We start from the raw sequence: 25,985 nt of genomic DNA on the forward strand, positions 1-25,985 counted from the left end.
AAGAAGTTTTAAACCACACCGTACAGTGGTGGATGTGCTTTTTTATTTCCAATTTAAAAAATTCTCCTGACTTTAGAAGTGTAATTAAAAGCATTAATTCACATTGCACTGAATAGTTGTTGTGTATTTCTCTGTCTGATTGTAGTGATGGAACTTTCCCAACAGATGACGGCTCCAGCTTGGAGGTTTCACGCTCCATTTTTGTTGGAGAAAGCAGCAACCTTGGCTCCCGAGGAGGCCAAAACAGCTATTGGGGAAGAGGGGCAAACGGCGAGTACAGAACCCTGCCCAGAAACCAGTAAGTTGTTTATCTGCTATTTCTTCCTGGTATTAGCATACGCTAGAAAAATAAAAAGCTCAGGAATGGATGTGAATAGAAAAGACTAATTTATACTGGGTGATTAAATTATTGCATGGGCCGGAAGTAATAAGCATCCGAATAAACTCAAGGCAACAGTTTGAGAGCTTCCCCAACCGAATGTGTTTGATTTAATTTTCTCCTTAATTTATTGGTCACTGGAGAGTAGATTAGAGAATCTGAGAGATACTAAACTGCTTTTCCTTAGTGCTTCAGGAACACACAGCATGTGAGCTGACGGGGCCAGTTCACTGCAGAGCAGATGCTAACAGTGCCTGGATGCACCAGCCCGGAGTCGCCGGGAACGCTGTGCAAGTCCCGGCGGGGCTGGAGCAGGGAGTGAGGAAGGCTGCTCCCACGTCTAACCTGCAGCCTCCACAGAGAATCAGCCTGTGCAGGGACATGCAGAAATCCCTGGGTGGAGACAGGACCAGCTCCACAAAGGGCAGACATCTCTCTGTTTTGCATCTCATCCCTCTTTCAAAATAATTTTCTCTTTTGATAGCACCGCAGCTTCCTCTTCAGCAACGACTGCGCCTACCCACTCTCCCAGGCTAAGCCAGACTTCCTCAAGCCTGAGTTCTAGTCCAACTATGTCTGTGTGAAGGTCATCAGTTGTTAAACCCTCTTGTGAAGAACACAAAGTTAAACAATAAGCAGAGTTTGGCGGACGTGTCTTGAGCAGAGCCTTGACTGTGCATGTCCAGGCCATAACTGACACAGGAATGGGAGCCTGGGTAGGACACCAAGAATAATAGGGTGATTCTCAGCTGTTAGTGGTGTGATGTTTTAATTGCAATTACAAGACAGCTCCTCTGCAGTTTAATCATCTGTGATATAGTTGAGCAACCTGCTTTTGGAAAAGAGGAATATGACAAAACGTCTGATAGTTGTACTCTCCACACACCACGGTGATAAATGGGATATGGAGGTGGTACCCGTCCCACCAGAAATTACTGGCAAAAGCACCAAACAACAGAGCAAGCAGGAACGCTGCTTGCACCCTCTGTTGTCAATTGGCAAAATGTTTCTGGGTCCCTACAGCCAACTAGCAAGAAAAAAATTGATTTAGGAGAAATCTGGGCCTCTGTTATTCACAGACCAGAGAGACACTGCAGAGCCCTTTGGAGGTTCATGTTGCTTTGTGGTTCCTAAGTCAGAGCAACTCAACTGTGTTTCTGCCAGCGGGCAGGGAGAGCTCTACCCTTCCAGGGCTCTGCTGGCCACTCCGCTGTGGGCTGCAGAGTCCAACTCATCCACCCTTTCCTCAGGCAATGCCAGAGCCAAACGAAACTTGGTGCTGTCTCTAAACAAAACATGAAAGAGGCAAGTTCTTACCTGTGGCTCCAGTGGCGTCTCCCTCAGGTCTGCCAGCCTGCCAGTGCATCTGTGTGGCGGTGCTGAAGGAACCAGCTTTCTGCACACAGTGTGGTGCACTAGGTCCTGGGCATCTGCTGTAGCTGGTAGGGAGAGGAGAAGCTGTGCTGTGCCACCCAGCAATTATTTCCAAGGAGGCATTTTGGCCTCTAGGGAGTGACTGCTACTGCTTTCCCAACCCCACTTATGTTTTCCTGATAAACCAGTCTTCCCTGGAACAGGAAACCCAACAGGAAGAGCCGACACAGTCTGTATCCTTAGGGGTTTCCTCATAGCAGGAGTCCCCGGAGGCAGGGGGCAACACCTTTGAACTGTGTTACCCTAGCTGATAAGCTGGGTGTTTGGGTCTTTTTTTATTAGACATTTTGTCCTGTGGAGGATGTTCAGAAAAATTTCACCTTTCCTTAATTGCGCAATGAGCATCCAGATCCCAAGTTCAGGAGGGAAAAGTTTTAGCTCTTGTTAATACCTTTCTATTCTTTGGGAAGAGGACTCAGACTTTGCCCAAGCTTTTTAACACAGATTAGTGTTTTTGTTTTTTTAATTTCACAGGACGTTCCCTATTCGTGGATTCCAGATTTATGATGGACCTGTGAGGATGACAAAATGCACTTTCAAGAAGTTCACCCCGACTGCTGACAGATACTCAAGCGCCATTGGGTTCTTCATGAAGAACTCCTGGCAGATCAGCCCCCAGAATAATGTGTCACAGATCCTGATGGAAAGAAGCGTAAGTAAGAAAAGCAGGAATACGTGCTGTTAGATGTTCAAGTTTGTAAAGCCTTTTAATTGGTGAGGGATTTATTCTGGAGCAGGAATTTCCAGGCTACAGTACATATTACTTTGGTGCATAACCATTGATTCATTTGGCAACACTTTCTCTTCTTGATGAAGGTTATCCATAAACCATCAAAATACTGATACAGAGGTATCTTATGCCTGGGAGGACATAAACAAAAAAATCTGTAGAAGAAGAAGATTTTGCCTTGTAACCAGAACTTCCAGAGTACCTGCCTTAGCTGATGAAGCCTTGTCTACTGATACACACCAAAGCCCTAGCCTCAGAGTTGAGAAAGGTATAAATGAAATGCCAGGTGTGAGTGAACAGCAATTCAATTCTCATAAAGAAATCAGCTCATGCAAGTACAAACAAAGACATGGCCCATATTCAGGGGTCAGCAATGGAATTTTGGTTGAGCACAACAGGGATTTTTCTTGAGAAACGGCAGCAGAATGGGGCTCTTTATACATGCCTTGGCAGGAGTTTTAGGATGCTGAGCAATTCCAGTCTTTGTCCAGGATTCATGCAGGGATCATGGCCCCAGACACATGGCCTGGGAAATGATAGATTCCACCTGGCTTACTCCCAGAGATCGCAACCTCTGCTTAGCTTTCCTGAAACAAGGTCCCTGCTTGTTAGGATGTCCGTGAACTCTAGTAACTTTGGCTTGAGGTTTGGCTTTATCTTAAGGAAAATTTCCATTGCTCTGGAACTGACCGATATCACTACGTCTGGCAAACAATCGGTTTGTCTGTCCCTACTCTGTTACACTTAGACCAATAACAGGAGGGTCTTTTATGCAAAGATGATATCAGTTGCAGTCACTTGACTGCTCCTTTAGAGTCCTTGCATTTGGTAAAGAGGTCCTAGGTATCCTGCATAGTCTAGGGATCATCAGAATGAGAGTGAGGGCTAATCTGCTGTACCTTTTCTCTACCATCCATAGGGAAAAGGTTACAAGATGATTGTGGTGATCGTGAATGATACAGTCAACATGGAAGAGGAAGGGGGTCCTTAGAGAAAAATGTAAAATGAAAAAGCTCGATCCTCCAGTGGATCTGAAGAGAGTGGAAATTTTCTTCTAGTAATGATTGTAGGACTGTGTCCAACAGAATGGTTTCAGAGAGGTTATATCTGTGCACATTAGCAAAGGGGATAATTACCTGTGGAATAGTTGAAAATGCAGCTCTTTAATGGTATTGCACCATTTGATGCCAATGAACCTGTTAAATATCCCAGCATATTTTGTGAGACAGTTTAATAACGCAACACCTTTAGAATCTGATGTTTTCAAGGCAAAAATGAACTAAAAGCTTCTGTAATGCAAATTAAAATATTACAGCTTCAGTCTATTATAAAAAAAAGACATTATCCAAATAATTATTACTTGTACATACATTTCCAACAAATGTATCTATTTCCAAAGTTGGTATTTTGCCAGCTTAAAAGCCATTTATGCTTATAACCACCTGCATCCCAGCATTTTTCACTTTAATTCTATTTTATCTGGATTGAACCCAGATGTGCTAGATCTGGTTTCAGTCTTGAAGGACTACGGTTAGTTCATTGTTTTGTTGCTAATTGCTACATGGGACAATATGTCTTTGACTAGTTAAGATAGAGCGTGTAGGCTGTTTTAATTAATTTTCCATCTTCAGGCTTAATTTTATTACTTTTTAAAGAGTAATTTTACTTATTCCCTAAAGGACAATCATTTTACAATTGTTTTCAAGAAGAAATTAACCATTACTTCAAGCTGTATAGTCGTAGTAAAACTGTTCATCATGCAGCAGGAATAATTGTATAATTATTCAGACTATTCAGCTGATTTGTTAGACAACAAAATAATAAACCCAGTTGCTTAAAGACCCACATAAAGTAATCAGTCAGGCAGAGCAAAAGAACTAAACCTCATACCCTGCAGAAAGTATCTTGGTCACCTTTCTGATGATATTCTGATGAAGATATTTTGCACTTAACAGTAACATCATTATTGCTAGGCTTTTTCAATTCAGATGCTCCTAAAAGGTTATTTCAAAGTAATGGCTTTGAAATACGTCTATTTTTATTAGTCCCAAATGTTTTTTGTTTGTTTGTTTTTGCTTTGAAACCAGGAGGTTAGGATAGATTTAAACCTATTTTAGCCCTAGTGGCATCTTTGGATTAGAGAATCTTGACCAAAGGAGACTTGCAAGATCAGGATTGAGTGTTTTGCATCACTCAATTAAAGTAAAAACCATGTTAACTCAGAGCTCCCAGGTTATCAAGTAGAAGATACAAGATTCAAGTAGTAGATACAAGTAGAATTGGTTAAAAATGGTTTCCTTAAAATGAGTGCAGTGATAAAACTTGAATGGGCAGCTTGGGCCACCACTGGAGTTTTAGAAAAAGCTATGAGTTGTTACCATATTTTACAGTGCACTATGAATTTTTAATCTAAAGAGAAGTTACTAGGTTCCACTGCAGTCCTGGGGACTTTTCTGTAGGTGCACTAGACGTGTTGCCTTTGGAGAGGTTTAGCTTCTACGTCCCTCCCTAGAAGATTACGGCCCCCGTAACCGTCATCCATCAGGTGCCACTGCCAAGCTTCAGACAACGTTCACGTTCACGTACTGTGTTGCTCACAGAGAACCCATCTCTCTACTCTGTTTATCCATTTATCTCCTTCCCAGCCACAAAAGGCTATACTAGCTTACCGGGTCTTTTCTCTGTCCATGGGTGTTCACTTAGAAAGAAATATGCTGCCATAACTCAAGCTGAGTGCACACCCTATGGCTCAGCGTAAGGATAATCTTACCCTCAGATTTGCAAACAAGTGGCCTTGCTCTTTAACATTTCCACTGCATTTCTGATTTTTCAGGCATTTTAGAGCAGAATGTTAGAAATCAGATTAAGGTGTTAGCACCAAAACTGTTTGCTCCTGAATGGGAACACTGAATGGCTTAATTGAAGGTAAGCTGTACAGGCTGTACCTTACTTTGTTTGGAAGCACAGCTGAGTTTATTCTCTCCCCGAGGGAAGTGCCCACTTTCATGTTCAACCCGAGAAGTGCTCTGTCACCAAGTGTTTATAATGCAGATTGGAGCTATGGCACAGTGTGCATTTTGTTAATATTTCCTCTTTTATTAATGAAAAAAAAAATCCTTGGGGATCTTTCTTCTTTGCCAAAATAGCCCTTTGGGCGAAAAAATAATCCTGCAGTGCAGTAGAAAAAGGGTTTAAAACACTCAAAAATACATATTAAATTTCCATATGTTTGAGTCTCCTTTAAATGAGACTCCTTTGGGTGTTTGTTTATACGACTAGTACATAGACAAGGAAGTGGCAGAAAAATGGTTCCAGGGTCTAATTTAGTTTTAAAATAATAAAAACTTAACAGAACAGTTAAAGTTCTGGCTGTTTTTAACTCTTCGAGTAGTTCTTGCTACAATGATCATTCATTTTAAGCCAATGGGACTTTTCATCTAAATAAGAGTAACAAGGAACCTCCTCTTCTCCTAAGATGTTCTATTTAGTATTGTGAAAGTAAAGCCTTTAAAACCCTTAGGAACCTTGCAGCCTAATCCTGCTGACCCTAATTCTCATGTGCAGAGTCCAATTAAAATTAGTGGAATTAGGTGGAACAAGTTACATTCCTTTGGTTCTGCACGATCGGGCCACTATTTGTGCTGTGTCCTTAAATACATATTGCTCATGGATTCATTCAGAGTATTTGACCTGGAATACTTATTGTCCTGAGTACCTCAGATCTTAATCATTGTGCACTGTAATAGCCTTCTCCATAGACATTCAGATATTTCATGCCTTTTTTGCTGAGCATCTGCAGTTTTCCCTGTTTTCCTGTATTTTCATATCAGGACGAATTGTTTCCCTTAGCTACTGAGCAACTTTGAAAACAGAGCTATGTATAATAAGGATAATATTGTTTCCTGTTATTTCTCTTCTCTAAAAAAATAAAAATAAGTCTCCAGCGGATATAGCAGAACGTGAACAAGAGGCAGTTCTGAGAACAGATGTCAAATACATGAGTTTTATAAGGGTTAGGAGGAATTAGAAAATTAGAAAAAATAATGACACTTGCAGAGCTACTTAGGACAGCCTTTGAAAATATGCACGAAAATTCACTATATAGCTTTTTTTTTTTTCTTGGAACACAACTGTGAGAGAGGCTGACTACTTCATAACCTTCTGGTACTTCCTTACCCTTTGAGTCATCCTGTTTGTTTTTGACACAGCACCATTTATTACTGCATGATTTCAAGGAATAATGCCTGTATGCATGCATTTAGAAGAACTGAAAATCTAATTTTTGTGAAAATATCTCCTGGGATTAAGAAATGAGGGGGGAAACCAGAAATGTTTCTAAATAGAAGAGGCAAGAGACTGCCTTACTGAAACAATAGGGCTTTCTAGTTAAAGCTGTATCACTGGCTTGGCTCTTGAGACCCTGCAAATCCAAGTCCTCATTTAGAGCTAACCAGATTTTTATTTCCTCCTCTTCTCTTCTGCTAGGTCGGACTGGAAGTGTTTTTTGGCAGATCAGGCCAGTGGTTTGGAAACAACGATAATGATGGTGACAAAATGTCTATCTTCCATGATCTGGATGGCTCTGTGACAGGGTACCTGGACACTTTTGTAGGCAGAGCTGACAACTACTTGCTTCATCACCCTGGATGTCTCACTATGCCCCGGTGGAACGGGATGATCTGTACCGGGAAGTTTGCCCAGGTAACGTGGGGAGGCTGCATGCCAGGGGATGGATGTTCTCACACGCCGGCGAGAGGTGCTGGAGTGCAGCCTATTCAACATTGCATAAGATGAGAGTTGGATAATGAATTGAGTATAATTTAACTTTTCTTTGTGTTATCTGCCTATCTCCAAGGAGTCAATTGATGAAATCAGGTGGTTGAGACAGACAGAGTTCTGCTTCCCATCCAGAAACCGCTGACAAGTTGGTCTAGGGCAAGGTAGTCTTAAACCTGCACTGTTTTCTTCAGTGCGTGTGGTTAGAGGCCTTAGTTGTGATGTCAACACCTTGATAGAAAGGGCTGTGAAAGAATGAAAGAGGAGAATAGTAAACTGAGGGGAATAAGACCTCAAAATCAGACTTTGTCTCATTATACGGTGCTCAGATTTCCACAGGATTTTTGTGTATGAGATGGAGCACGCTGTAAATACACCACTCTTCCTTGGTCATCTCTGAGAGACTGCAGCCCTGCTTGCTCCTCTGCTTCTAAAGGTTATTTGTACAGTGACACAGAAAGGTGGCAGGGCCTGTTTAAAAACTCCAGTTCCTTGGAAATCTTGCCAGCCCTTCTTCCTCCTTCTGTTCAAGAAGATGAATTTTAAGACTGTGCATGGCAGGTGCACCCAGCATCACGTGGACTGCGGCTGGACTGCATGTCCTGAGAGCCCCCAGGAGATAAGGGCTTTTGAAAGGGGCATGATGTTCTCCTTACTCCCAAGAACAGCCCTTCACTGCTCAGCAGGGAGTGCAGTGGGTGAACTGCGGGGTCTGAAAGGCAAGAATGGAATATGGAATAATCTTAAAGAAAAGATCAGAGTTCATTAGATACAGCTGGTGCTTTTTCTGGTTTTTGTTTGTTTGTTTTTTCTTTTTTTCTTTTTAAGATTCTTCTGTGCATTTGGCAGCACACTGCAAACATATCTCATTGGGAGTCAGTAATCATTACCCAGACGTGAGTAGGGTAAGATAGCATAGGATAAAACCCAGCCTGAAGTCATCAGAGTAGTATAAAAATTGACCCCTGAGAGGAGCAGACGGTGAGGTTTTGCTTTTTCACAAGCAGCTCTGTGAGTATAGGGATTAGCAGAGCCTGATTCTCTCGAGTTATGTCTGGCAATGGGTTGCAAACGCAGACTGATGGTTTTCCCACATTGGGATTCCTGAAGGCTCCCTCTCTGTGGCTTCTCTGATGTGTAGCAATGTGTGGGCTTGTGCCTCCAGTGTCGCCTCAGGCCAACACTCATAACTCTTTGCTCCTCTTTCTCCAAAGCACTTATCTGCATGAAACTTTAAGGAATTTATTTATCTTTGAGACCTCTATGCATTCATAGTATATGCACTCATAGCCAGCTAATGTGTTTCTATGCATTGCTTTAATTGCACAGCAGAGAGCAGGGATTGCTATTTAAGTCCCTAAACACTGTACTGATGTCCCCTATTTTACTAATGTCAGGTAGAAAAAAGACTGGGCACCTATGAAACGACCCACTGAACTAAGGGTTTGTGCTTGGCACCTGCATTTTACTCTGTCTCTACAGAAAATAAGTAATAGGCTGTGCCCTGGCAATCTAACAGTTAAATTCAGAATTGTAAATAAGTAGGCATTTATATTTTTTATTTCAGTTTTCACCCTCCCACTCATGGCCCTCTACATCGTGAGACAGTTTTTCCGCCATAGAAAATTGCCTTGGCTAAGTTCAGGCAAGTGTAAACATCAGTTTCTCTGGGATCTGTTACTTACCAGAGCTTCTCATTTAATCAACATTCAACAGGGTGCTCGAAGTTCGGATTAAATGCTTCCCTTTATGGGTTTGTGTAGGAAAACGTATCTGCATGCAATGTGGAGGGAATTTGTCCTGTGCAACAGGACTTAATTAAATTTGCAGGGTATAATTGTTGGAGTACTTGAGAATAACCCTGATTCTCAGCATTTTGACAAACTGATGATTTGTTTGGGTGCTAAATTCTGAGTATCATATTTCAGACCAAAAGCCTAGAAGACAGAATCCAATTATAGAGAAAGATGGGTTTGCTTTGATCTTCGCAGCTCTATTGCAAGTTGTGTTTTCCTTTCCCTTTTTGCATAGCAGTGCTAGACAAGAACTGTTATTCTTCCCTAGCATGAGCAGGTGAAAATGCCCTTTCCCTTCAAGGAAAGAATGACTCTTACATTGCCCTAGAGCTGGGCCCAAGATGCTGATACTAGGGAAGGGCTACCTGGCATGGAAAAAAGAGCTCCGAGCCCTCCAGCTAGTGCTGCAGCCAAATCCTCTCGGAGCGAAGTGCCTACGGTTCAGTGAGTTCCTTCTGCCTGTGTTGTCTCATTCATTTTCTTGTTCTTATTTTCCTGGATTTGATTTGCCCAAGAAAGGAGAAGTCTTGGGAAAGCCCATTCTTTGGGCAGACTCTCCTCGAGGTGTTTCGTTCTGACATCTTGTGCCCTCTTCTTGCATCTGGTTCGTGTCCCTTGTACCTCGGAGCCGCATCCCTGTGCTCTTCTCCCACGCTTCCCTTCGGCAGGGAGCCGGGAAGCGCTGCAGTGCTCAGCCCGCCTTTAGCTACCAGCCAAACTCCTGGGGTCAGCTGGAAATCACCAACTTTACACATGTAATAAATGTCAAGTCTTCCTTGTTCTCCCTTTTTCACTCAGGAGCCTGTGGGGTTGATGCTGTCAAAACGGGGCCAGCCTCTCTCTTTTTAAGGCAGCTGGAGCAGCCCTGATGCAATATAAATAGAGCGAGGCTCTAAGGAAGGACATCAAAGAGGCCAGACTGGCGGGGAAATCACAGGAGTTGGCAGCACTGCATCTTCTGGCAAGTCTGGATGACTCACGCAGGCTCTGTCAGTCCTAGGTGTCCTGTCAACCTGCCATTCAGCTGCTGCAGGGGCCTGTAATGAAGGAAAAATGCAGGGAGCGGCACATGCCATAATTACCTCCATGTAGGTGGGTGAGGTTTCCCAAGGCTGCAAGCGGAGGCTCCTCAAGGCCTGTGATCCTGCAGAAAACACAAATGAGGTTCTCAAACAGTGCCTGATTTTGCACCAATCCAAAGGCAAGAGCCTGGGCTCCCAGTGGACACTGCAGAATTACAGCTTCCTCACTGACTTTGCAGCAGTTTTTCAGAAGAGGCCGTGCAACTTCTCTTTTTCGCTACTTCAATAATATAGGCAGTGTTCTGGGCAGTCTATGCTGCTCTCTTGTATAAGTATAGAAAAAAGATGTTAGATATTCATGAGAGATTGCTGCATAGCTTAATTAGCGCAAGTTTTGAATTACAGAAAAATGGATGCATTGCTACTACAAAATAACTAAAGGCCAAGTTGCTGATTTTTCATCAGTTTGCTCCACTGGGTCACTACCTTCTTGCAGGTGGTTAAAATAGAAAGTGTTCCATCTGTTAATGCTGTTTCTGTGGGGAGTGTGATCACACGGATCCTGCATCTTCTCCGTGCTAAATTCTGTTCATTCGTCTGGCATCCACTTGCATGTCCAGCACCTGCTTAGGATACACATCACAAGCTGTGCAGAAGGAAAGATCTGCAGGATACATTTCTGCTAATACTGTCCCTATGTGGACAAAGAGGTCCGCTTTTGGTCTCTGATGCACACCAGTAGAAATTCAAGGTAGTTCTGCTGACATCAGCAAAGATGCTGTTGCTTTTAGGGCCAGAACTGATCCCAGCATGTCTTGCACAAAGGAAAACATGCATTTGCTTTCTGAAGTATTTCTTAGGTCTTCATTTGGAAACCTCTTAGAGAAAAAAAAAAATGCTGTACTGGGAAATAAGTCTTCATTGAACAGGCAAACAACCAGAAGAGCAGAATACCTGTTTTGAGCTTCTTGTTTTTAAGATCTTTTGGCTCACTTTGACAGCCAGCAGTGCAGTCAAGCAATGTTAAAGAAACTAGAAAGCAAACAAGAGGTGTCTCAGAAACCAAGACTTTCTGTTCCAGTACAGTACTTTGCATGTTGCTTATCTTCATATTCACTACCCAGCTGAATAGCAAATCCCATATGAATTGTAAAAGAACTTATCTTCTCAGTTTCACAATCTACTTGGGAAAATTTCCATGTAAGCAGAGGGAAATCTGACACATCTTTCCAGCATGAGGTGTTAAGCAGCTAAAATGACAACTATGTCCATTAAACCATCCAGGCAAGTAGTCAGATCACATTTTATAGCATTTTAACTAGCTCTTCTTCTCCTACAACATTAAACTGTCACCACTTCTCACATTTTAGAGTATCTTTATGACCCCCTTTCTTCTTTTTAATAATTTGGTAGATCTAATGAAAAATCAGATGTTACTGGGAAGATTGGGTTCTTCACCTAGAACTAAATTCTCCTGTTAGACTCCTTTTTGCTCCTATTCACTGGTTTTGCAAATGTAGATGCAAAGAAGGAAAGCCATAAAGTTCTCCAAGATAGTTCAAGTGAGTGGAGGTGTGATGGTGTAACAGGTTAGGAGGAAGGGGGCTGTGACACGTGGCACCTGACACATGCTCTTCGCCATCTTTTTGTTGCCACATACGGCAAGCTCTTCAGGGGCTTTATTGAACCCTATAGTCGTAGTAGGCAACGTGGGCTGTGCATAAGGGTTTTGTTCTTTTGTTTCTAAACACAGTCAAATGGCCTGAAGTATATAGGAATCTTTTATTCCCAGTAGTCTCAAATTTAGGAACATTGGATTGGCTTGAATGTGTTTTTTTTTGCTTTTTGGCTTGCTTTATCATTGTTGTTTTAATTTTCTAATAAATGCACTGAAGCTGCTACCTTTAACACCTTTAACTTTCTTTCTTTTTTTTTCTCTGCATTTGAAGGAAATAACATTAGAGTTTACTGTGACAGGGCAGAAATTGTTGTCTTTTATCCAGAAAGACACAAGGAGAGTGTTATTTTGCAATATCGGACATCATTTGCACTGTTCTTTTTCATAAAAAATGATGTTTTGATTGAGAATGATTAATGCATTCATAGGCTTTCAGATCAGAAGGGACTTTTCTGATTGTCTTTTCTGACCTCAGCACTGTACCCACTGGGGAGCACAAATGAGGCTGAAAGGTGATTTATTGCATCGCACATAACTGACTTTCCAATCATGGTTTGAATTTTCAGGGAAAACAGGTTTTGCTCTTTGGTTTCCTAGATAAGAAGGTCTTTTATCAGCTGGTAAAAGTAATTTCTTCTTTCCTGAGCCATGAAGAATGAGCAAATGAGCTGCTACTCAGAAATTGTTTGGGGCAAATTACTTGATCAATAGTTTTCAGCCTTCAAGAAAATCTGGTGTTCAATACAATTTTGGGATATGAGTTACTCCTAAAGGATCTGCAGATATTACTCAGAGCAGTGTATCACCATTAAAGATTTGCACTGCTGGAAAAGGAGAAATGGACTGAATATCCAAGAAACTTTTACAACCACTTTTGGATGACTTTTTCTGACTGCAGCCCAGGTTCAGGGGCCAGGCAGGGATTAGGCAGAAGTGACCTGCCTTTCGTAGGTGCTGAGGAGCCCAAACTCAGCAATGCCAAGGGCAGACTCAAGCACAGGCTTTTTCTGAGCAACAAGTGCCTCTGTTAGAGCACAAAACTGGAACTGGGAGCCAAACTGGCAACTTCAAGGCAGGAAAATTGCAGCTTTAGATCCTAAGCTGAAACAACTCCAAAAACATCATGCCATAAATAGACTACAAGTTAAATAACCCCCATGCTGGAGACTCCACCTCTGTCTTCTGTCAAGTTAATTTGCTGTTGCCACGAAGTTACGTTCCAAGGAGAAAGGGGAAAGAGGCTGCTGCTTTGGGGCTTACGTGGGCCATGGAAAGACAAACCAAATGTCATGGCAAACACCTGCATCTTGGCTGTGGTTTGCAGTCAGGAAAGCAATTTCTGACCCTACAATGAGTGTGCAGCTGCTGGACACCCCAACTGAAACAGCCCTGTACATAAAACAGCAAGAGATGGTCTGTTCTGCAGAGCTTGCAGTCTAAGGAGACAAGACAAGGAGGAGAAGTAGATATGGGGATGTAAAGGGCCAAGGACCACAGCAAGGTCCAGAGAGAACTTGCATGAGCACGCATATATGCCAACAGGCTGCTAGTCTTGGCTGTGCTTGTATCCTTGCCCATGGTATTAAAATCTGTTAAACAAATACTGCATCCATTTTGACTTGTCTCAAGGACAGAAACTGAGTTTAAAATTAATTGTGCTGGCTAGAAACTTAGATATTTCAGAACTAATTTTGCTTTTTATGTTTGATATTTTAAGCTCCTCATGCACTTTTTGCACTGGAAGAGAGAGAAGGAAACATCTTCCCCTGGTGTAGCTGAAACCTTTCAGGAATATGACAAGAAACATCCATGGGCGCCAAACCAGATTTATATGTGCGGCTGTGCATCCTCCTTTTGTGCAAGGAGGATCCTCCTTTTTCTCACTGGCTATCATAGATGCACATCATGTATTCGGCCCCAAAGCTAAGAATTTCCACATAAATTGGCCTTCATGTGAGTTGATGACAGGGCAAAGGAAAACATATAGTTGGGATGTAGTTTTGTAATTGGTCTGTAGCGTTGATCTCCAAGCCAAGGGCATCTTCTGGTCCCTGTACCGAAAAGCTCTCTGCTGAAGCCTGTGCAGCAATTTATTTAGCCATTGAGTTTTAGCCCTGAACATTTCAGTCTCGTCTCTGCTTGAGAGTGAAGATGTGGATTCCATTAGATTAGATTTGGACTTCATACAAAGCCAGTTGAAATCAATTAAGAGTTTTCTTCATTTTAAATGGAATAAGCCCATTTTAGGAGTGCACTGATTTGAACTCATAAATGAGAAGTTCTTTTTGTGATATTTCCGTGATTACCTTTCTCCCTTAAGAGTTTGAATAGGGAGCATTTTCATGGTGCTGCACAATTCCTATCTCACTTCATGGTGTCCCTACAAACGGCTGCAGATGCTATTTCTGTTTTACCTTTGTATTTGAGCTGGAAACTTTTCAGTGACTTTCCAAATGTTCTCAGCTCTTTGCTGGCAAAAACCGTTTACAGGCAATAGTGATCAAATGCACATGTTATGGCCGAGCCTCGCTGGTTTAATGGACGTGTTTGTCATTTTCCTTGCACCCTCAGCTTTATATTCAGGCCAGACGCCCTGAGAATCTGACCTTATCCATTGCCAGAGCGGCGCAGCCCTCCCGGCCCTCGCGGCTGCAAGGCGTGAACCGCGGCGCTCCGTACCAGCAGTACCAGCCAGTCGTCATGCTCCAGCAGCCTTATATCATCCAGTGGGACGGCAGAGCACCTGAGGATGTCATCCTGTACCCCATCAACTTCAACAGGTACCACCCTATCTTGTTAGAAAACGTTGCGCTTTCAGCAGAGCTGGGGCTACAATGATTTTCCACCTTCTCCACCACCAGCCTCTTAAATGTGTCAGTGATTTCTGAGAGCGTCGAAGTGAGGTGCTAATCGCTGGTACTCACCCATGCAAAGAGATGCCTCTGCTTTCGCTTCATTCCAGGGCTTTTGGTGTGCAGAGATGTTTCTCTTTCCAGTTAGTTTTGAAACGGAATCCAAGTCGGTCCTGGCCTAATGTCCCTGAAGTCACTCCAGAGGAGCGCTGGCTGTAGTTTGTTTGTACTACTGCACACATAATTTATCTCCCATATATATAAAGCGCAGAAATACATCAAAATGTGCACAGAGCTTTGCATTTTCTGTAATCCAACAGCACTGCAACCGCTGTTTCTTTCTGACATGAATTTTTAAAACATTACAACTCAGTACAGCAGAAGCGTAGGCTGTGCTGCTTTTATTTTCCATGTTTCCTTCCATGTCATCTAGTGCTACATAGATGCATGACAGACCCATTTTAGACGTACTTTTTTCCCTTGCAAGTTGTTTCACTTTGCATAATTTCATTTGCAGCTTTCAGCACTGACTCAGGACCAAATTTCTTCTTACGTCAGTGAAATTGCTTGTTCTTTGCCCTGGTTTAACTATCAGGAGAGTCCTGCAATCTCTTCAGTTTATTGGTGGCAGACCTTGTCGTAGCTTACACACATACTCTGAAAGGGATGAACAGCACAAAACACCAAGGCAGTGGCACAGCAGTGGTTTTTGATTAATAGATATAGGTAACTGTAGAGCCATGACCGAGTTACTGGAACATTTGGACAGTCCTGTCACAGAGGAATTATTAGAAATAAATGAGTGTTTTCTGTGTTAGTATAACTGATTGCACTTTAAGGAAGAGGAAAACTCATTAGTCACTCATGGACAAGCTGAGCTTTGCAATTATTATCTGTCATAAAATAATTAGCTATTTCCTTGCGATTCAAGAGCAATTCCAAATTCAATTCTGCTGGTGTTAAATGGTCATTGCACTATCACTAGGTCTATTAATAGTTGTGGAATCTTTGGCCCACTGTCTTCAAGGATGGATTCAAATTTTAAGGTAGCGGTGGATCTTTGATAGAACTCAACTTGATGTTTATCCCTTATTCAAGCAGCAACGTAAACACATTTCACTCTTGAAAACCACAATGTGGTTGTGGTTCTCTTTGTCTCTTATGAGACCAATTAAGTTATTTGAACAGGGCAAAGGTTTGTAGATTTTTCTGATCCAGAAGAAGTTGGCAAGGTGTCTGTTTTGTAGAACTATAAATAAGAAACATGCTGTAGCGGGAGAAAAATGCAGTTTTGCTTCATTTCATTCAAAAGCATCTTACTAATAAAAAATTGAGAATGACATTTGTAGCAGCTCTCTAATGTTGACCGCGCTGGACATTAACTACTGCGAGACTTAAGGTGATGCAATGGTAATGATGAAATGTCCAGAAAGCATCTGCAGCCATGGGCAAATGTGAGTCTCATGGAAGGGTATAGCAATTGAGGTGAAAACAGGATTTAAGAGTATGAAGAAAAACAAGTTCCAGCTTAAGCAGTTCCATATATGACCTTTATTAAACATTGTGTTCCAGCCACTTTTGGAATGGAAGAAACTCCAAGTTGTGGAGTCCAAAGCAGTCAGAGTTAGAAAATCAAGGAAGATTTTACCTGTCCCAAGTGGCCTTATGCTTCGTTTGTTCCTTTCTATTCCAAAACACTGCATAATCTGCCAAAAAAAGAGCTCTTAACATAGTAACATCTGTGCAAAATATATATATATATGATGCAAAGCAAAATAGTTTGATGAGCTTGAATAACAGAATTCTAGGATTAATAATTTGAGACATAGCTTTATTGAACTATGAAACTATTTTTAATTCTGTCATTGTAAATCGATGGCTAGATATATGCAGAACATTGCTTTCTCAGCAAGACAGCCCTCATGTTTCTGGCCTGAATGCTCTGCGCTGGCTAAAAGAAGGTCAGAGGGGAAATAAGGAATGTGACAGGGAGATGTGTACCAGGATTTGGATTTCTTTGGAGATCAGACATGGTATTGACAGTGAATATTTGTGTAGTTAACAGTTTCACTGCCTCTCAAGTGCTGTTAAAAGATCCAGTGGAGGAAATTCCAATTTCTATTTAAAAGGCTGAAACATCCAGATTCCTCAGGTAGGCAGAGCCCCGCCGGGATGATTTTACATGATTCATCTGGAATTGGCAGCGTTGCTGATCTGAGCCCATTGGAAGGTGGACACCCTCAAAAAACCAAACCTTCCCTATTTAGTTTATTTACTTCCATGAAAATATGTAATTAAATCAAGTAAAAACGCTGTATCATCTCCACTTGCTGTTAGTTGCAACTATGCAGTGCAAACTCATGTGAACAAGTTGTCTGATGCAATCCAGCCTCCCTTCCAACGAGAGAGATATTTTCTTGCAGTTATCTTGGTAGTTGTGCCACTAGCTGACAGAGGGGAAAATTTAAAGCCACGGCTGAGACCTGCAGGGTGTTTTTGCAGGCCACTGAGCCTAGAAAAACTGCCTTTCTTTACCTATGGGGGCTTCTCTAAGAGCTGGGAGGTTCGTTGTGAGGATGAGGAGGAGGATGCTATTGACGTTCTTGAAAGAGTTAATGCAGGACAAGAGTCTTCTGAATGTTTGGCAGGGGAACAGAGGGTGAGTGCCGGCTGGAATTTTAATTACCAGGAGTAAAGTGTGCTCCAGAACCAGGCCAAACCTTCTGAAGTTTGTTCTCTGTGGGCGAAAGCTTTATGAACTGGGACCTCAGACCTCTCCACGGTGGCCTTCGGCTCGTTGTTGGAGCAGTTTCTGTCCCCTCAGGGCTGTTTTCTGTGTTTTCTTGGATTCTGTGCTTTGCGGAAGAATGGGGATTATCTTTAAAACCAAATTAAGAGCTTTAATTAAAATTACTATCCCCTTCCTGAAACACAAGGACCCACAGAAACTGTCAGGCTTGATATGAGAGAGGAGAAGGGCTGCTAAGCCAGGAGGAGAGTGTGGAAAACATTATTTGATTGCAAGGAAGCAATTTATTTCAGGCGTTGGAAATGGTGCAAAGATCAGCACTTTGCACAGTAAGAAAAGGCAGAAAATAAACTCTTCAGTTTAATGACCTAGTCTTTGTATGTGTGCAAATTTTCTAATTGCAGAAGCAGCTAAGGAAAATACTGTTATCAAAGACATAGGGTAGTAAATCAGTCCAGGTTATTTGTGTTATCAGAAGATCTAAAGATAAGAATTAAATCTCCTCAAAGCACATATCTGGAGTATTGTGTAATAAATTGCATTGTGAAAGTGGCCTGAAAAGCAATGGCTGTTAGATTATTTTTTCCATGTGTTTTATGAGCACCGACAAATATCTGTAGGCCTGGTCTATTAAGGCTGAGAGGGAAGCATTTTCCCTTTTTAGGACTCTCTGCTGTGGGTCAAATAATCTCACATAATCACAAGTATCTGAAAATTCAAGAGCCTGAAATGAGCTTGTGTCTAGAGTGAAAGACAGTGGGGCCTTTGGGTGCTGGGTGATACGAAGCCTCCGGGATGTTGTGACCCACTTCTCTCCCAAAGTGAAGATTTTGGTGTAGGCAACCAACCTATGAACCCTGGGTCCCCACTGCAGCGCCAGGGGACGGGCTATATTTGTCCTTCTCAGGGCTGTGTAGGTGGGCGTTATTTCTCTGATTTTTCTTCAATGCCAGTATGATTCATACTTCCATGTACTTGTCATTTTTGCAATTAAATTCTTTAGTGGTGATAAGGTCTGGAGGGAAAACAAAGATTATGAGATGAGGCTAGAATGTGCTTGTTGCAGACTCACCCAGCTATGATGTTTCCTAAATTATTTCTTTTTCTGCTTAATTACTACCTGAGCTTTTGCCTTTGCTTCCTAGATTGATAAATGTACAGGAAGGTGAAATTAGTGTTTTAAAGTGGAGCAAACAGTTTAAGTCTGGGGCTGCTTTCTCGTTATTCGTATGTACAGGAGTTCTGATCTAGATCCTCTAGAACTGGGTGTAACATCAGTAACACCAACACTATTTCCATGATAATAGGTAAGGTCTATTTGGGTCCCATAGTTTCCCCCCCCCCCCCCCCCAGCATCTCTATTTCAAAATTAATCATTCAGCTACCACAGAAGTGGACAGATAAATTTATATTCACTTCTGCCTTTTTTAATATCCTTCGAACCACAGGTATCAGTGGATGGAAGAGATTAGGAAAAAAAAAAAAGGAAACTAAGCTAAAACATTTGCCAAAACACTAGCTCGCAGTTTGCGTTGTTTTGGTACAGAAGGGCCTAAAGCGGGGCTGGCATTTCTGTGTTTGAGCGAGCCTAAAAGTCCTGCCTTTGCCTCCTGGCATCTGCAGTCCTCGCTGTTCTCTGACCGCCACGGCCTGTGCTCACAGCTGCCCGAGCGGCAGGGACACCGTTAACAAGGTGACCTGAGGAGGGACATCCCTGTGGAGCAGATCGTTTCACAGGATGAATTAGAGCAATCCAAGCATCAAACAGGCCCAGGTGTCTGAGGCAACCCCTTCAAAACCCATGAAACATGTAGGTTTTTCTTGGGTTTCACCCTTCTCCTGACCCAGGGACAAGGCCTCTGGGCTTCTCCGGGCCACCAGCCTCCCCTGACCTTATGCAGGGCTCTGAGGTCTGTCAACAGGAAAGCACATGCGATAACCAGCAAGGTAGTGCTTGGGAACTCGTTAAGGAAAGGGACAAATAAAGTTGTTGTGCGATTCCCGCAAGAAAGCGGGTAGGGTGGGAAAGAACATGAAGCGTGATAAGATGCTGTGCTGTGTTTAAATATGGGAAGTTCTTATTTTTGCTTAAATTCCGTTGTCTGTGAGCCAAGTGCCTGATGGAGAGCTTGGTTTCATGAGGAACAGTAGGAGTATGCATACCTTGGGGCAGGATCTGTTATATACTTTGTTGAACTTTGGAAAGCAAAAAAAAGTCCCTTTTGCCTAAGGAGGCACATGAATAAAAACAACAATTTCAGTTTACATTTAAAAATGGGCTTTTTTATATTTTTTTGGCCATTTGGCATATCCTAAATGTTACCATTTAGGAAAGACATTTAAATTTCAATATTCTCAACTCTCATTAAGGAAACAGATACCTAACTTGTTAGTAGCCCCATAGCAAGCTGTCTTCCAGAAGTGTCTAGCCTGAATAACAAGGTCCTGGAAAAAAAAATGTTGGGTGTTTGCCCAGTAGCTGTATTTGTCATTGTGGGGGATGTGTTTAATGGGCTTGAGTTGAAGGCAGAACCTTAAAAAGCAATGTAGCAGAAGAGGAGGAGTGAGTGGTAGTGCCCGTGAGCTGGGGGAAAATGGGGAGTTGAGAAGCAGAGCTTGGACTGGGAGAGGACACAGGGATGTGATCCTGGTCTATGAGGCCACTGCTGCTGTCTCAGCTGCTGTCTCAGCAGCAGAGAGAAATGGGGGCATTTCCTGTTCTGTTTCCCCCACGTTGGGCTGGCATGCTGGTTTGGACGAAGGTGGCTTCTTGAACAGGAGTTTTGTGCCAGAGGAGGTTCTGGTGCAAGGCAGGTCTTCGTGAGGTCAGGAGATGTTGTAGGAGATAAAAATCAGAGTTGTGTTCTTGAGAGCACGGAGCAGTGACCGCATGTAAATGGTTCTTAGCAGGAGCTGGAGGTTAAATGGTGGCCTTGGCATATTTTCCTTGTTGAAGCGCAAAACTTGATCTGTGGGAGACAAACGTACAGAAGCTACACATGAGATCTTAAGCTTCCTTCCCATTTTATGAAAGGAAAAGTTTCAAATTCTCAGTTTTCTCATTCGGCTCACATAGGTCTGACCAAAATGTCAGAGGAATTGTTTTTAAATAGTAGCAATAACAGTTGGGGGAAGCTGACTCACTGGATGAGAGTCTCTTGTTATTTCAAGTCCAAGGAAAAAGTAAGTAATTTTTCAGTTGTACGCTGCATTCCCTTACTGGTTTACCCCAAATTTTCATCTGTGAGATCAAGACTTGGACTCTGAACTTCCATGGTCGTCAGCTACGTGACGCACCATGTCAGCAAACACGGTGGGAGTTGTTTTCTAGAATAATATTCCTCAGCTTTAGAAGTTCCCTTGGCTAAAACACAGCTAGGATGTTGAACTGTCTAACTAGCAACCCCAGCACCAGCTCATGCCCGTTTTCCCAAGCCTGATGCTCCATCCTAGACAGTCAAGGGACACATTCACAATATTTAACTAGTGTTCGTTGGTTCTCTCCTTGGAAGAACCAGACATATGCTCTTGTTATGTTTGCTCTAACCAGCTCCCATCTCCAAGTTGTGTGACTCACTTTAGCCCCCGCCACTCACAGGAGGCTCCTTCCTCCTTTGCCTTCATCACTTTTCTTTGAGTATCTTTGCTTTTCAGAGCTTGGGGTTTAACCATAGGGGTTGTTTTGAGACGTATAGATGAGGTAGACATGTGTCTGCACGTACACACATATATATCACATGTCTAAGAACAGGAAACCTCTTGCTTGTGTTTTTTTATCTTTCCCTCTTCTTTTCTTTTGCTTTCAGTTATCCCAGGAAGACGATCATTGACAAAACACAAGGACACTTTCTTAACATTTTGTGTGGTATTTTTGCTTCACCCGAAGAAGCCAGAGCTGCAAATGTCAGTATCCTGGTGAAAAAAGAATTGCTTCTTGGGTTAGTTTCATCCATCCATCTCCAAAAGGGAAAAAACAGGCTAAATACATTCATTAAGATACATGAAATGCACTGTAAGGATTGCTGAACCACAGTAAAGAGAGCAAGAGTATTAGGTCTGATACAGGCTGGTTTCAGCAGACCCTTGAACATTCTCAAACTGGTACGACTCACTGAACAGTGACTTTGTGTTAGCACATGTTTAGTTTTACTTCTCCAAATGTCACTTTTTTGGTAGGAACACATAGGAAAATGCTGGTCTGATTAAAAGCAAATAGGAAAAAAATATATTCCTTTTGTCTAAAACAAGCGGAACTTTTTCGCTAGGAAAAAAAATTGTGAACACAGTTATTTAGTTTTGTGATGAAAAATATCTTAGAAGCTCAGAAGTTTTCTATACATGCTAATATGACTATAACTTAAGGTGACAGCTATTTCAAAAGTAGGGTGTTCTAGCTGAGTGTATTTTTGTTTTTCTTTCAAGTAACTCCCAAGAATGAAAGAAATAAGACTCCTACTCATCACTATATTTGACAGCACTTTGTATGTTGCTTAATGTGACTCCTACCCCTTGTGTTTTAAATGATTTTTTCCACTTTTTATGTGCAAGTCTTTTAGCATAAGATCAGGCTACAGATGCTCCCAGAGGACTGAGGCAAGGGTCTGAAATTACTCCAAATTCATAGTTTGGGATGTATTACGATTTCAGTGTTTTCTCTTACTGAAAACAGAGATGTCTCAAAAAGTGAGTGGCAGCACAAGCCTTATCAACTGCTAGTGCAATTTGTGTTCCTAAGTCTCCTGGTCACCAGCCAGAAGGTCCTCCGTGGCCAGTGCCGTGGTTGTGGAGAGCAAGTGTCCCTTTGAAGGCAATCTTCAAACCCTCTGTGCCTGATTACTGCTCATAGCCTGGGGTTGCGTTTCTCCTTCGGTCCTGGCGGTGGCTGGAAGAAAGGCACCGAAGCCCTGTCTGGCTGCCAGATGCCGGGCAGAGTCCTGCAGGCCACCTCTAACCTTGCTTTGCTTTTCCCAGCTATAGTGGAACCCAATTCAGCAGCACTGCCAGGTATAGCTATAGGGGAGAGGGTTTACAGCACCTTCTGTATAAGCTGAAAAAAAAAATCAAGTAGAGAACTAAATAGGAAGGTGCTTAATAACAGTAAGACAGAGAGAAAACAAACCCCTTCTCTGTATTTATTCTGTATTTATGTAAGGGCTAAATTCTAACACCAAACCCTCTGTTGGGGGATGTACTTATCCCATCTCATCCTCCACTAGCTCTAAAGTAGGTGCTTTTTATTTGATCTTCTCTATCTTGATATAAAGTATTTCAATATTTCAATCTGCTCATGTGCACAATAGGCTCTAGCAACCATATTCCCAAGCACAGAGAGACTCAGGACAGTCACAGCTGTGTTTTTTTCTTTTTTTTTTTTTTTTCCTTCATGCTTGTTTTTTTTCCTTCAGCCTCCAATTTCCTTTTCTAGTGCCTTTCTTGACCCCTGGGAAGGTGGCAGTCAGCATAACACTGCACTGAGGCTCTTTCCCAGCATTGGAGGGAGATGACAAGGTTTTTTTGTGACAGCATCTTCAGGGGATAAAATGTGCTAACTTGATGCAAATCACCCTTATGAAACAGCTGAGTGTCCTGGGACTCTTTCCTAAAAATATTCTACATGCATGGCTGCGGTGCGTTTCTTTAATTTCCTCTAGTCAGAGGCCAAATCATCTGAAAATATATCCATTTCTAGCTGTCCTGTGTTATGACACAGCTGGAGTTGCTTAAAATCTAGAAGGCAGCATTTGGCTTAAGCCAATAGGTCTTTGTATGGCTTTGATTTTTTATTCTAGAAGAGCCTATCCCCTCTTCCGTCCTATAGATATTGTTTTCTTTTGTTTTAATGGGAAAAACAGAAGAAGACTGATGGAGCTTTTCTCTTGAGCTGTTCATGTATAATGCATAGTAGAGGTCTAGGCATGTAGACTCCAAGTGTCTCCAAATCAAAGGGGTTTCCCCCCTTTACTGCTCCCTGTGGATGGCAAGTCATTTCAGTGGAGCCTTTGGAGAAACCTTGCATTGCACAGCCTTGTAGGACCTTTCAAGACAGAAGACAAAGGTTTTGTTCATCTATCTCTGGCCAAATTCATATTCTCGCATTTTGACCAGGTGTTTAAAAGGATGCATTTTAAGCCTGGGTGGCTTCTGGTAGTATGAGCAGGGTTAGCCGCAGGTCCAAACACCTGCATGGGGCACACTGAGCCACTTCAGAGGCTGAAGAGAAAGAAAATGTTGAAGCTGATTACCTCGGTGTTCAGTTTTTATTTGCAAGGGCAACCCGCTTGTGGCTTTCTGCTGTGATGGTGCTGTAGGGAACGCTCTCCTCCTGGGGCACCTCACACAGGAAGGACAGGGCCTTGGGAGCCATCGGTGCCAGGATCGTGTTGTCCCAACTCTGCAGCTCTGCTCCTGGTATTGTAGGTTCATAGTCTGGGGCCAGTTCCCCTCTTGGCAGGGCTGGCGATGCAAAGTGTAGGGCAGAGGAAAGCTACTGGGCAGTTGTTTGGCTGAGGTAAACATGTGGGATAAAATTCTAGTAGACAAGAATTAAATGCACGTTTCACTTTGGCCTCAGTTATTCTAAAACTTTGAAGAGAAAGTGGGGGAGAGAGCAGTTTTAATGGGAACCATCACGATGCACATTGCTGCAAAGCGGAGGAAGCAGATCTCTCTAAAGCATGGCTCTGGTTCAAGTCAGAGATTACTTCCTAATTCCTGAATTTCTGCCCCTGGGAAACGTCTGCTGGACTCCAGTTCCCTCTCCTGCCGTGGTTCAGGATGCACTGAAGCCAGCCCAGGGGTGCTGCGGAGATGGGACTGGTCATAGCTCAGCCTGAGGGGCCGGGGAGAGAAAGTCTCCAGTTTTAAGCAGCCCTGGCACCTGGCTCAGAGTCCTCCGGGGTCAGCTGGGGTCTCTGGCTCACGTCTCTCGTAATAAGCAGCCGTTGTCTCCAGACAAAGAAAATAAAACTCTGCTTTTCTTCGGCTTTGAGGATTTTTTTTTTTACTTTTTTTCAAGGAGGAGGAGAACATCAAGGGGCATTTCTTTGTTTTTTCCACTGAAGATTAAGCTCTTGGCTGAAGCCCCTCTCTCCTGTTTGCAGGCCCTGAAGTGTTTTTCCTCTCTTTCCCTTTTGTGCCCACAGAGGAGACTGGCTGCTTGTAGCCCTCTGCTACCCGCGGGAGGCCATTTTCCGTGTGGTGGCGGATGTCTACCAGCGACGCACGGGGACGGTGCACAGCGTGACGCACTACGCGGCCGTTGCCACCCGCGACCATGTTCTTGGAGGCACCAGCGAGAGGCTCTTCTTCTTTGACCAGGCATCAGGGTGAGTGCAGCCATGTGGCCAAAGCTGAGGAACCTCCTTGGATACCCCAGCACCTCCTTGACCTCTCTTTCTCCGTTAAAGTACTGTGTGGCCCTCTTACCTGCTCGTCTTGCTGGATTTCAGCCCAAAATGCAGACAGGAGCCTCTGATCAAGGTCCGCTTCTGCACCCCTGAGCAGAGTCTTGCATTCTGTTAAGAAAATGACTTGTTTTGTGCCCAGTCTGATGTGCTTGGAGGCATCCCGGCTGCTGGTGTTCGTATTGCTGGGGCTGTGGGTCTGGTGTAAATATTTGGCAAAAACTGTTCTTGCCAAAGGACCCTGTCAAGGAGACCTCTGGTGACTCCAATCAAGAGAGTTTGGGAAATTGCAGCTGCTTTTTGCTGATGAGAGACTTTTAAAATTAGCACTGGCTAAAAATAGTTTGTTTTGTTAAAAAAGGGAGAGCATCTTAGTGCATCTCTTTTCTGAAGTCATAAAATGAGTGCTAGAGAACACGTATCAGTTGCTTGTCAAGTACTACTCAAAGAAATCCTTAGGGTAGAAAAGACACACTTCCATGTCCGAATTCCATGTGAGAGTCTGGCAGGTGCCATTCTGCCCTTGATGCCCAAATGGGACATGGTGCTGCCTCGAGCAGGACTAAAGCCTCCCCTGAGCTGGCTACTTACCCATCTACTTATCTCCTTGTCTCTGGGGCTTGTTATTTGCAACTCAAAATGCCAAAAACTCAGCAGTACCAAAAGTGAGTAATATTAATACCACCCTTGAAAGAATCAAGAACACCTTTGGTAATAAAAACATATTACGAAACTGTTTCTCGGTCAGCTAAAATAGTTGGGGAGGAAAAGACTGTTTTTGTGGTCTAACCGTGGATCCCATGATGCTTTACCTAACCAAACAGCTCATTTGGAAATCAATCCACAAATGCCAGATTTTAAAATAAGATGGGGTGTTTATTCATTCAGTCATAACATATGAGCAACTAGGTTCCGGAAAGCCTTCCTTGCTCACCAGGCCTTGGAGATAGGCAAGTCTTCCCTCTCATGACAGGAATTGTGAAACAGCAGTTTACTAGTTAATCCTCCTTTTCGGTCATAAAATGTCACCCAAGTTCAGTAAATGGGTTGTTTACTAGTGAAGAGTGGGGTAAACAGTTCCATGTGTGGGTCTGTGGGGCAGAGCCAGGGGCTGCCAGCAGCCATCTGGACCTGGTATGTGCAGGCCGATGGGCCTAACCTAACTG

The 25,985-nt window shown here is 42.9% G+C and overlaps 1 protein-coding gene across 1 annotated transcript in view; it reads left to right on the forward strand.

Moving 5' to 3' along the window:
* The window catches only part of LOC104567342 (cell surface hyaluronidase CEMIP2), a 50,492-nt gene that overhangs the window by 16,720 nt on the left and 7,787 nt on the right, over nucleotides 1-25,985 (forward strand). Inside the window, exons 14-18 of the mRNA XM_088528159.1 lie at nucleotides 146-298; nucleotides 2,288-2,465; nucleotides 7,029-7,244; nucleotides 14,387-14,595; nucleotides 24,559-24,741. Of these exons, the coding sequence (XP_088384285.1) occupies nucleotides 146-298; nucleotides 2,288-2,465; nucleotides 7,029-7,244; nucleotides 14,387-14,595; nucleotides 24,559-24,741 (939 nt within the window). The remainder of the gene's footprint in view (nucleotides 1-145; nucleotides 299-2,287; nucleotides 2,466-7,028; nucleotides 7,245-14,386; nucleotides 14,596-24,558; nucleotides 24,742-25,985) is intronic.

This window comes from Tinamus guttatus, unplaced genomic scaffold (genome assembly GCF_059628265.1).
Source record: "Tinamus guttatus ecotype Peru unplaced genomic scaffold, ASM5962826v1 Tinamus_guttatus_pri_ptg000004l, whole genome shotgun sequence".
Classification (NCBI taxonomy): Eukaryota; Metazoa; Chordata; class Aves; order Tinamiformes; family Tinamidae; genus Tinamus; species Tinamus guttatus.